The 12261-nt window shown below is 37.9% G+C and overlaps 2 protein-coding genes across 3 annotated transcripts; both read left to right on the top strand.

Moving 5' to 3' along the window:
• Nucleotides 1-207: 207 nt before the first annotated feature.
• LOC148318274 (leukocyte elastase inhibitor-like) lies at nt 208-4780 on the top strand. Its single transcript, XM_088283036.1, has 10 exons — nt 208-301; nt 839-1020; nt 1560-1703; nt 2219-2374; nt 2628-2745; nt 2834-2973; nt 3501-3578; nt 3726-3815; nt 3897-4080; nt 4287-4780. The coding sequence occupies exons 2-10, from the start codon at nt 844-846 to the stop codon at nt 4523-4525; spliced, it is 1326 nt and encodes a 441-aa protein (XP_088139162.1). The 5' UTR covers nt 208-301; nt 839-843; the 3' UTR covers nt 4526-4780.
• Nucleotides 4781-5464: 684 nt separating this feature from the next.
• LOC148318273 (leukocyte elastase inhibitor-like) lies at nt 5465-12129 on the top strand. 2 transcript variants are annotated; one of them, XM_088283247.1, is made up of 10 exons: nt 5465-5596; nt 6229-6410; nt 7699-7785; nt 8471-8608; nt 9511-9628; nt 9758-9900; nt 10488-10565; nt 10656-10745; nt 10819-10999; nt 11212-12129. In XM_088283247.1, exons 2-10 carry the CDS (start codon nt 6234-6236, stop codon nt 11436-11438), a joined length of 1239 nt encoding a protein of 412 aa, XP_088139373.1. In that variant the 5' UTR covers nt 5465-5596; nt 6229-6233; the 3' UTR covers nt 11439-12129. The 2 variants fall into 2 exon arrangements, with proteins under 2 accessions (XP_088139373.1, XP_088139374.1); XM_088283248.1 differs by lacking the exon at nt 7699-7785.
• Nucleotides 12130-12261: the final 132 nt, after the last annotated feature.

Below are 12261 nucleotides of genomic sequence, written 5' to 3'. Positions count from 1 at the left end.
ATATATTTAGATTTCCATTTGAGTTGAGATGATACAGCTTATTCAGCACTGTGCATTTGCTATTATTATTATTATATCTAGTATACTTTTATATATACTAGTATATACGATATACTTTTCCTGTTACTGTTTTTGACTGTGTAACAGACCGAACCCATTCCACTGCTGGGTGTGAATAAGTTCTCTGTCTGGAAGTAGCTAAAGCTATTTGGGTGTGGCGACTGGGTATAATAGCATTACAAATAGTGTCAGTCACAGCAAGTTTTTCCTTGATAACTTGTTGTCTTGTGGCAGACTCTCTGTAAGTACAGCATATCATCCTTTTCAAGCTATAGATATACAAATGTATGGGATATAACACTTTTGGGTTGAGTGAGTGATTAGAGTTTAGTGCATTGGAGTAGTGAATGGGAAATCAAGTGCAATTTTTGGTTGAACTTTAATTCTTCATTCACGAAAAGGAAGTTAATTAGTTTAATTCTATCATCTTAAACTAGTGATTTATAAAATGGAATTTAAATTGTGTAAACCCCTTGTAATGTTTTCACATCATTGTCCCTTTCATGAAGATTTGTGATGTTATGTTGTTTGTCATTGTCCTTAACTCATTCACTACCAGCCGAGTAAAAAAATAATAATAAGTGGACCTTTGACGTCTTTAGCCGTCAATGGCAGTAAATGAATTAATTTGTGTGTTTTAATCAGAAATCAAAACTGTATGCACAAAGTTGCATGCAAGGACTTTATACACTCAAGTGTTGATACAAATCAGAATTTTAACGTGTCATTTTGTGAAATTAATTAAATAATTAATTGAAATGTCTTTTCTTTCTATCAGTCGCAATGGCATCGGCAAATCCTCCCAACAAAGCCAACACAATGTTCTCCTTGGCTTTGTTTAAAAAGCTCAGTGAGAAGCACACCGCGAAAAACATCTTCTACTCCCCCTTCAGCATCTCCTCAGCCTTGGCCATGGTGATGCTGGGGGCCAAGGCTAACACGCTCACACAAATGTCAGAGGTAAGAGGCTCATACATCCTCTCTCGTTCGTGCAAAACAACAGTTCATCATATTAGCAAACTTGTTGAGGCACATACACACTCAAATTAAAATTGGATGTGCACCAACTAGTGTGGGTGATGAATCATATTGGAACAGAAAGAAATAAACAGGTGTGGACTGTATTGTACACAGTTTGAATAAAAAAATTTAAAAAATAAAATAAAAGATGTGATTATCCGCAAAGGTTGAATCGAGGCAACTGGACAGTTCTTCCAGCGTTGCCGCACACAGCCGAGAGATACAGTAACATTGAAAAAAAAAAATTCCAATAGATTTTTTTTTTTAACTTAAGCTTTTCCACTCTATACTGTGACGTGTATGGTTTGTGCAGCAAAAATACTTGCGTGTGTCGTTTTAAGAAAACAGTTTTAGAAGTGTATGTCTGTTGTTTTGACTTACATGAAAATCCAATCATAATTTAGGACCAATTTATGAAAGAATTCCAGGTCATTCCAAGGTTTTCTTGCAACTGTATACGACTTTGATTCTGTTTGCAGGTCCTCCGCTTCACTAAAGCAGAGCAACCGACGGAGGAAAATCAAGAAGAGACGATGATGCAGTCTCCAATGGCAATGCGACTTAGGACGCGAGAACAGGTGCGGCTACAATACCCCAGCAGGCTGCCATCATATCTACAAAAGGTACGAAAACCAAAAAGAACATCTTCAGTCATCTGCGTGTGTGTGTGTGTGTGTGTCAATGTGCATGATGGCTTGCCAACCGAACCCAGATATAGTTTGCCTTTTTGTCATGTCAAATGGGAGACAAAATTGACGACATCATCTGGTAAACTAATCGAAATGTTGGCTCAGTTTCCTCCACTGCTCTTGCCAATTTTAGATGTGCCATTTTTTTCCTCAGCTAGAAACTGTCACGCACAACATAAGCCAACAAAATCCACACATGAACCTGAAAATTTAATTGAAAACCTATCATTCATTAACCTCATTTAACTGTTTTAATACAGACGTAGACAAGAATGCTGACTTTTTACATCATATCAAAAAGTCAAAACACTTCAAAAGTGTCCATGACAGGCTGACAGCAAAAAAAATAACAAAACACTTTGAGATGATTGCTGATATTCTTTCCCGGTCACGCAACCTTTGGATGCAAACTTACGCAATGTTCGACATGATCCTCTATTTGCTCACAGGTTCTGAAACACGACGATGATGATGATTGTGGTGATGATGATGACGTCCACGCTCACTTTAAGAAACTTTTGACAGAATTCAACAAGACAAATGCCGGGTATACCCTCAGCCTTGCTAACAGGCTGTATGGGGAGCAAACATACACGTTTGTTGAGGTGTGTGTTCTGCTTATTATCATTTGGAGAAAGAATTATTTTTGAAATATTAACACAAACCGCTTGCTGTATTTTCCACCCAATGTAACCTAAAATATTTTTATTGAATTTGTTATCAAGTATTGCGTATAAAAGTCACACTTCTTTCTTTGTAGGCTACAGTATAACCGTAGGAAAACTGCTAGCAATAAAATATTGGGAGAATCTGACTGTTCTGTGCAGATTTTCACGTTATCTTTATCATACTTCCCAGAGCTTCCTCGAGGAAACCAGGAAGTACTACGATGCCGAACTGGAGTCTGTGGATTTCAAGAATAACACAGAGGTGGCCAAGGTCACCATCAACAAATGGGTGGAAGAGAAAACACAAGGTGCTGTGTTCTTGTTTTTAACATGCCTGCATCTGGATCTCGCTCTCATATCCAAAACGTAATGATGAATGTCAATAACATTCACCAGGTAAAATCAAGGAACTGATCAAGAAGACGTTGAAAAAGGAAACAAAGATGGTGCTGGTCAACGCCATCTATTTCAAAGGCAAATGGAATCAACAGTTCAAGGAAGACTTGACTCATGAAGCACCATTTAGAATCAATAAGGTATCATTTTACAACAACGAGGAACATGAATATGCTTACTGAATCGAACATTTGCAAGTTTGCTTAGACCTTAGACCAGGGGTGGGCACAGCTTTTGATTGGCGGGCCACAATGGGTTCTAAAATTTGACAAAAGGGCGGGACCAGGAGCAGAAGGATGGCGTGTTTTGTAAACCTCACCTCATCGGAGAAAAAAAGTACATTTAATTTTAAATGAAAGTGAACAAAAACATTACAACAATGTATATGTCTTTGAAAAACCACAGTATTTTGAAAATAAAACATTAACAAGGTTTATTCATTTAATTTTTTTCAAGTTGGGCAGGCCGGATTAAAACGTTTAACGGGCCGCATGTGGCTCCCATCCGACTATAATTAAATTAAATTGCAGTCTTTCTGCATGGAGTTAATATTTTCTAGTGTATAATCAAAATTATTAACTACTGTTAAAAATTTTTTTCAATGAACTTGAAAGTCTCAAATGTGCACTTTTCTCGTATGTATTTTCGCTTTTTATTTCGACTTTAGAATGACACTAAGCAAGTGATGATGATGTACCAGAACAGTAAATTCAACTTCAACGCCATCCCAGAGTTAAACTGCCAGGTAATGTTTTTGTCTTTGAATATCCATTTCTTGCTCACCAACAATGATCAAGCCAATTAATTTATATTTCTCAGAAACTTCTTCACGTTTTGTATGTAGATGGAAATATCAGTTTTTCTTTCAATGAAAATGTAAATAACTGGACAGGTCCTAGAGATGCCTTATGAAGGGAAAGATGTAAGCATGCTCATCTTCCTGCCGAATGAAATTGAGGATAACACAACAGGCTTGGAGAAGGTAAAACACATTACATATTTATTAAGAAAAAACAACATGCACAATATAACTTATTTGGTGTCATAATTGTCACCCGGATAGCTGGAGCGGGAACTCACCTATGATGCAATTAGGAAGTGGACAGATTCTGATAAAATGGAGTTGGAAGTTGAGGTCCAGGTGGGCCTGCCTCGATTCAAGCTGGAGGTCACTTACGAATTAGAGGAAATCCTTATGAGCATGGGCATGGTGGATGCCTTTGACGGCGATAAGAGTGACCTCTCTGGTAAGTGCATGACTCATGACTGACGCAATTTTCCTGAACTCACCAGAAAAGTAATTCAGATTTTTTATATACATTTAAGCAAAGTGTGGAATAAATGCAAAAAAAAAAAGATAAAAGCAGAACAATGCAAAACTAAATGCTGCTGTAGCACAGAAAAATAATTATTGAGTGCCGTATATAGACATATTGTTTTGTTTTTGTTTTAGGCATGTCTCCAGGCAATGACATAGCTTTATCAAAAGTCATCCATAAGGCTTTTGTTGAGGTAAATGAGGAAGGAACAGAGGCTGCTGCAGCCACCGCTGTCATTACTATGGAAATCACCTCAATTGGTTCACCTAAAGTCCCCAACGTCTTTGTCGCTGACCACCCCTTCCTCTTCTTTATCCGACATAACCCCTCAAAGACAATCTTGTTTGCTGGTCAATATACCACACCTGTGTGAGCTTTAACTGAGTATTTATACAATTAATTCATTAAACAGAACTTTATCTCTCTTATTTCACATTTCCACCTTACAGGATGAATAAAGTATCTTTGTGTCCATCCATCCATTTGGGGATGAAGAAATTATGTTTTCTCAAGACCATAACCAATAATTGTAATTGTGTCATACATTCATCAGTCACAAGGTGGGAAGTGTCTCTGGGATTTTTTTTTCTGGTGGTTTTATGTTTTGCTAACAAACATACATGGTGGTAGCAAGAATTTAATAAATTTTTATGTTCAACTTTTACCGTCATTTGTGTCTGTTGAGTTACTTAAATCTCGTTAAATCTTGTTTGCGACATTTCACAAGCAATTTGGTCATTTTAAATCAGTACAGGATATGACATCCAACCTACATTTGATGTTTGTACATTACATGTATCTAAATGTACTGCATTTATCATAATACCTCATATATCACGTCTTTAATATATTCTTATTCAAAGGTAATCTGCAAAACCCTATCTTGCAAAAGTATTCCTTACCACTTCAGCTTCTCTATCATTTTGTATAACCACAAACATAAATTAATTTCATTGGGATTCACCAACACAAAGTTGTACCTAATGGTAAAGAAGAAAGAACTGTTTTTCAACATTTTGTAAATAAATAAATAAATAAATAAATAAACTACATTTATAATAATAATAATAATAATAATAATAATAATTCAAACGTTTAATTAAAATGCATTTGATTTAAAACCAGTGTGTAATTTATTTCTTCATTACGATTAGGTTTGAAAACCACCAAAGTAGGTTTCACTGTCATATCGCATATTAAACAAGAATTAAAAATCTCTCACTCATTTTTTGTTGTTTCCTCTCACCCATTGACATTATTTCTCATCGTTGATAACTGCAATATGCGTGGATTGTTTCCTTTCGGCTTCCATGCAATGACGTCATCAACGCGGAAGTTGCTTTTAGTTGACAGTATCTGGGCGTGTCAGTGTGGAAAAAAAATATCACACTTGACACTCTCCTGTCTTTGCGTTTACTGAATGCTTGAGGAAACGCGTCTGTCAGTAAGTTATTCATATACTTCTGAACTCCTCTCTACTTTATTCACAGCAACCGTTCTATTATTTATATACAAACAGCTACAATACTGTAGATAGAATTTTATCCAGGAAGTTGGTTGATTTCCAAAAAGGCATCAAAAGTAAGATACGGCTAAATGTGCAGGTAAATTTAAAACGCTGGAAAAAAATAATACAATACCACTGGAAAATATGCAGGTAAATTTACAACGCTGAGAAAAAATAATACGATACCACTGGGAAATGGCCAGCTTATGCCAACAAATATTTTTTCTACAAATCTAAGCAATGCAAAAAATAAATAAAAAAAAAGCAGAAGTTGTCAGTTTCTGTTAACCTTTGCATGATTGTGAAACAAGAACTGCAATCCCCGAGGTCCATCCTTGAGTTTGAACTCCTTTGATTTTTGTATTGTTCATTTGTTCAAATCTTGCAATTTTTTAAAACTTTTTTCAAAAGTTGTATTCTGCTATGAATGAAATGATGGTGCGTGCTACCAGTTAAAGTTTATCTCAGGTGCAGGTCTGGAGTCTAGACTATTGCAATTTGCATCTGCACAACAAAAATATTTCATTAATGGTTTATTTTCTGCCCTTTTGTTTCTTTCTTTCTTTCAGGCACAATGGCATCATCTACCCCTCTATCAAAGGCCAACACCATCTTCTCTCTCAATTTGCTGAAAGCATTGGGCGATAATGACAAGACTGCAAATGTCTTCTTTTCCCCCTTTAGCGTCTCTTCAGCCCTGGCCATGGTGATGCTGGGGGCAGGGGGCAACACAGCCACACAGATGTCAGAGGTAGTGGAGGCGGGCGCGCTCACGCACACAATCATGCGTTGTTATCTATGAATAATCACTTTGCCCTGTTCCCTCTTTTCTTTGTTACATAGGATTGTGCTATTTTAGAATAAATTAATATTAGCAATTACTTGCATTGGTCCTCTTGATTTGTATGATAAAGGATGGTTTGCCAAAAATTTGTCAAGTTTCACTGTCCCAATAGGCCCCAATTTGCTGATGCCATTTTTCACAATTGGCAATGTGTCAACAGCAGCTTGGCTCCGTCCTTAAAACAACAGGCTAATCTATTCAGTAGAGGCAGTTGGAATGTCGGTGAAACTAGATTCTGCAAACACTAAGTGTAATGTCACGAAAGGATTGGCAATACAGAGCCACACCTCGATAGGTCAGAGCTTCTGATTGCACTGTGTGTTGCCTGTGTGTGCATGTCTTCAAATTGTGTTTAGAAATTAGAAATTAGCATTCAGTTCTGTTAAGTTGTCTGAAAGCAGCTGAAATGCATGGGCAGAGGGTAAGGCGTGTGTGTCAATGAACGTTTTGAAATGCACTCAGTCTCTAATAAACATATGCTCACCAGACCAAACATTTGGCACACAGATACTTGACACTTTTCATTAATTTATAAATTTGTTTTTATTTGTGGTCGAAGTTGGCAGTGTTGTAAAAAAAATAGCAATGGATGTAGAAATAGAAGCTGAATGTTACACAACTTGTTTTGAACATTTGTCTGCTCAACAGTTGCGTGCAAAGTGGACTTCATAACATTCAAAAAGCAATTCTCATTTCCCTTAATTTAAAAAAAAAAATAGAATGTAAACTGCACCAAAAATCTCATGCATTGAAATGCACTGAGACACGTAGAGTTAAAAAGACTTTTGTAAAAATAAAATAAGGTAAATCTTGCACTGTATCCCATTATGTTGTGCAGTCGCACCTAATGTGCTCTGTTATGAGATGTTATACTGTATGAATATTGTAACTGCCGCCATCATAGATTAAGTAACCAGTCTTATCTCTTGTGAAAAGAGCAAAAAAAAAGTCCAACACGAAGAAAAATCAAATGAAATCCCACAGCATCTGGACCATTCATGCACCAATAGTTCAATCAATGAATATTTGTTATGCAACAGAATGGCACAAAATATTTTTGTGGCTTCTATTCTCAGGATAACAAACTTGCCTTGAGGAATTAAACACCTCACACCTCTGCGGAAGGATTGAATTGCCATATCGTGCACAAATCTTGATGTCTAACTCAATGAACAATCCCACTTGCGCCCCGCAGGTTCTCGCATTCTCTGAGCGAAAGGCAGTGCCAATGCCAATGCAAATGCAAATGCAGCAACAAGTCCAGTCCATGTTTCTGCCAAAGGTGGTAACATACTTGTACATAGCAACTAGAATATTGCAAGCATGTGGAACACTTTACTAACAGCTCTCTCGGGTGGTGTTGGTTGAAGCAGGGTGAGTCAGTCGAGATAGGGACGTACTGGTCAATATTACATAAGGGAGCAATTTCGTTGCTAAACGCTGAAACTTTGGCTGTTAATGGGCTCCACACCTCATGATTGTTGTGCAATGCAAACGAATGAGGTGCTATCTTTTTCTTTTATGGTTTCTTCTTGGTGTGGCTGCTTGGAACTACATGACAAGAGTTTTTGGAGGGATTTGGACCCGCTATAGGCAGTTTAACAACATTCATGGGCAACATTGTTTTGCTAATTGATGGTTTTCCTCATTGTTTTTTTTTGTTAAATGCCCATTTCTCCTTTAAATCTTGTAATCCTTTTGTATGTACTGTGCAAAGAGGTCTAACTCACATATATAATACTTGCTAAAACATTCCATCATGCATATGAGGGCTGAAATAACAAAACAACAAAAGTAACAACTTGGTGGTGGCATGTGCTTGTATCTGTGTAAAGGTTTTCTATCTTTTCATCTCTATTTGTCGAGTTTAATAATATTAGCAGGTCAACATTGATACGTAGCTATTCAGTGATTAAGTCAACAATCAGTCTCATTACTGTCTAATTGATTGCTCTGTTGGTCCTCAGTGTCTGCAAACAAAGAGCCAAGATAAAGTTCACGCCAGCTTTGCCGAACTGATTGCTGAGCTCAACAAACCAGATACACCGTATCAACTCAGTGTTGCCAACAGACTGTACGGGGAGCAGACTTACAAGTTTGTTCAGGTTTGTGTCGCAGCATACAACGCCTTTCTGAAGAAATCAGGTTTCGTTTATGCAGGGATGCGTGAAAGGGAATGAGAGTCACACATTGAAATTTTAAACATATTGTGTTCATGAATGAAGAAAGAGGGCGGTGACAGCCGTCCATACTTTCCTGTTCTATTATGTTGAAAACCAACCTACACATGTCTACCTTTCCAAAGAATACAATGCTTGATGACAATTTTAATTAACACTACCAATTTGGGATATTTCACTTACATTAAGCTAAATGAAACGTCATTGGCAAACGCTGTCAATATGATCAAATTCATTTTTACACGGCTTACCCATTAAAACCGAACTAGACTGCATCATACTGAAAGGTGTTAAGATGTGTTTAGGATGGGCAAAATAGTCACAACACCTCAGGGTCGCTCTAAGGTTTTTTTGATTGGCGGGCCTCAATGGGTTCTAAAAAATGACAGAGGGGCCGGACCAGGAGCAGATGGATGGAGTGTTTTGGTAACCTCACCTCATCGGAGAAAAAAAAAATGAAATGAAAGTGAACAAAACCACATTATTTAGAAAATAAAACATTAACAAGGTTTATTCATTTAATTCTTTTCAAGTTCTGCGGGCCGGTTTAAAACCTTTAACAGGCCGCATCTGGCCCCCGGGCCGTACTTTGCCCACACCTATTCTAAGGCACTACTGGCTACCTTCACAAATTATAAAACACATACGGTTAGATAAGAGCTCTTCTGTGACACATCCTTTTGATACAGGCCCTTTTACTGGAGCTCGATAGAGTTTGGAAGTGTGCCAAATAAAATCGCCATTTTACATCCATGGTCATCATGATTATTAAAAAAAAAAATATATATATATATATATATATATATTTATTTATTTATCGGTTTCAGCATTTTCTAACAGAAACAAGGCGTCTCTACAATGCAGAGCTGGAGACAGTGGACTTTATCAGCAGCTCCGAGGCAGCCAGGATCAATGTCAACCAATGGGTAGAGAAGGAGACCCAAGGTGGAGTCAACACGCACATACACAGACATACTTTCTACTTTTTTTCCCCTGAAAAAAAAAAAAGAGTAGTACACAGTGTTGAGCTTATTTAGTGCCACTTCTTCTCATTGTGCTTCTGTTGCTTACCAGGTAAAATTAAGGACATACTGGCCCGGGGTGTGCTGGACAGCTTGACCAGGCTGGTGCTGGTCAATGCCATCTACTTTAAAGGCAACTGGGACAAACAATTTAAGGAGAACCTAACACAGGATGCTAAATTTAGGGTCAGCAAGGTAATATTGCAGAGGCACGACTTGCGGACGAAATACTGACTCACATTCTGCAGAACAATGGGAACTTTTAATGTTGGTTGAAACCTTTGTGAGCTAGAATGTTTTCTTTTCCTTCATGGTTTCCTGGTTGTGAGACACACCACTACACGTTTTGTTTAAAGTCTGAGGTAGATCTTTTTGAATAGTCTGTCTCAGATACACAAGGCCACAAAATACAGCCCTTTATCTGAATTGCAACTTCACAAAGTAGCATTGTTGGGTTCAGACGTGTGAAATTTCACATTGCTTAATTGTAGGCGCGCCCATGTGGACAAACCTCATTTAGTCTGATGTAACTAAGTAATGATTCATAGGTGGAACAAAAATGAGGGCGAACTTTGCTCTGAGTTGTTTGAACTTGTCACTCACAACCTGGGCGGCAACTCATGAGCAAAAAAAAAAAAAATAAATAAAAAAAAGGCTAATTCAGCAAAAGGACACTTATATTTAGTTACAGTGTTTATGTACAAAGAAGAAAACAAAGTTTTTCCAAAAAAAATTATTCTTACTATGTGATAACTTACAATTTTCATTGCTGTTATTTTTAGAATGCAACTAAATCAGTCAAGATGATGCACCAGAAATCCAAATTCCGCCTCACCTTCATTTCCGAAATCAACTGCCAGGTATTACGACCTCCACATCCCGAAAACAACACAGACAAAACAAATCAAGTACAAAAAAAAAAAATTGAATGAGCAACTTCTGTTGAGCAGATCTTGGAGATGCCTTACGTAGGGAAGGAGCTCAGCATGCTCATCTTTCTACCCAATGATATAAACGACGATTCAACTGGTCTTAGTGCGGTAAGACACACAAATACACAACATTGTTCGCTTCGTTTCATTTCATTTCAATTTGATTTCACGTTCACCACAGTTAGAAAACAGTCTGACCTATGATAACTTCAATGAGTGGACCCGTCCTGATATGATGGATGACATCGAAGTCCAGGTTGGCCTGCCTCGATTCAAGATGGAGGAGAACTATGACATGAAGAATGTCTTGATCAGCATGGGAATGGTGGAGGCCTTCGACATGGGAAGGAGTGATTTTTCTGGTAGGCAAATATGGCGTAATTACAATCACAGTCCTTTATAGTCATGTTTGAAACTTAAACATCGGTGTCATGAGGTACTATTTGAAATTGTCAGTTGGACTTGCCCAAATTGAAACTTTGGAGGCATTTTGTCTTCATAGGGCTTTGCAGACCCGACATCCTTTGTGCAATGATGGATTGAACCCAAGCCTAAACCACATCTCTGTTTTCAGGCATGTCCCCTGAAAACGATCTGGTATTGTCAAAATTCGTCCACAAGGCTTTTGTAGAGGTGAATGAGGAGGGAACCGAGGCTGCCGCTGCTTCCGTTGCCATCATGATGTTGCGTTGTGCTCCGATAACACCCAGATTCATCGCTGACCACCCCTTCCTCTTCTTCATTCGGCACAACCCGTCCATGAGTGTCCTTTTTACTGGCCGATACTGCTCCCCAGAGTGAGCATTTTGGAGCTTCACTCCAATCTTTTTTCATGTCCAGCATGGTTCCCAGCTTAAATGGTATCGAGCAGCATTTTATTGTGCTTTTGTGCTGGTGACCAGCAAGATCAGCAGCAAAATCAGCCAAGATTCGAACGGCCAAACCTTCTGTCACTGCCTAGTAGTGGCTGGTGACACCAGTAAGACAAACACAAAAACACAACAAAGTCATGCTGGTCTTTGCTGTTTTTTTTTAAAATTTGTTTTGGTTTTCTTCAGCAGGGTTACGCTTAATATTAGCTGGCTACCAATTGTCTTTTTTTTTGTAACCTCCGACTAAGCCTTCTGTGTAAGATGCTTTTGCATTTATTGCCGAGTGCCACTTGCTGTGGGAGAATTCCAGCGTATATGGGGAAACCTTATCTGTTGGTCAGATGCCTTCCAGTACTGTTCAGTACTGTGCATACCTTGCACATGTTAGGAAAACAATTTTCATTGTCAAATCCAGATCACTCCATTTATTGTATGTAACCAAAGAGAATAATGAGGTGAAGATACATCATCAGCATCTGTGTCAAGTTTTAACACCAATTAGAAATATACCTGCAGTGTGCAATAATAGTCAACAAAGAAATATAAAAAACTCCGCTATTCTATATTATCTATGCATAATATTCTTTTATCCATGAAATAAAAGTGTTTTTGAAAACACATATTACCTACTGTTGTCATTTACCCACACTTTCTACTTCTTACCAGTCCTTTTACTTGAGTACAGTATTGTCATTAACTGAAAGAGGATATCCTTCCTGAACACATGGGGGCGCCAAAGAAGTAACTAGGTA

The sequence above is a fragment of the Idiotropiscis lumnitzeri genome, chromosome 19 (genome assembly GCF_059441095.1).
Source record: "Idiotropiscis lumnitzeri isolate Australia: NSW breed Sydney's pygmy pipehorse chromosome 19, RoL_Ilum_1.0, whole genome shotgun sequence".
NCBI lineage: Eukaryota > Metazoa > Chordata > Actinopteri > Syngnathiformes > Syngnathidae > Idiotropiscis > Idiotropiscis lumnitzeri.
Note: the sequence above shows the minus strand (reverse complement) of the source record. Positions and strands in the feature narration are given on the sequence as shown.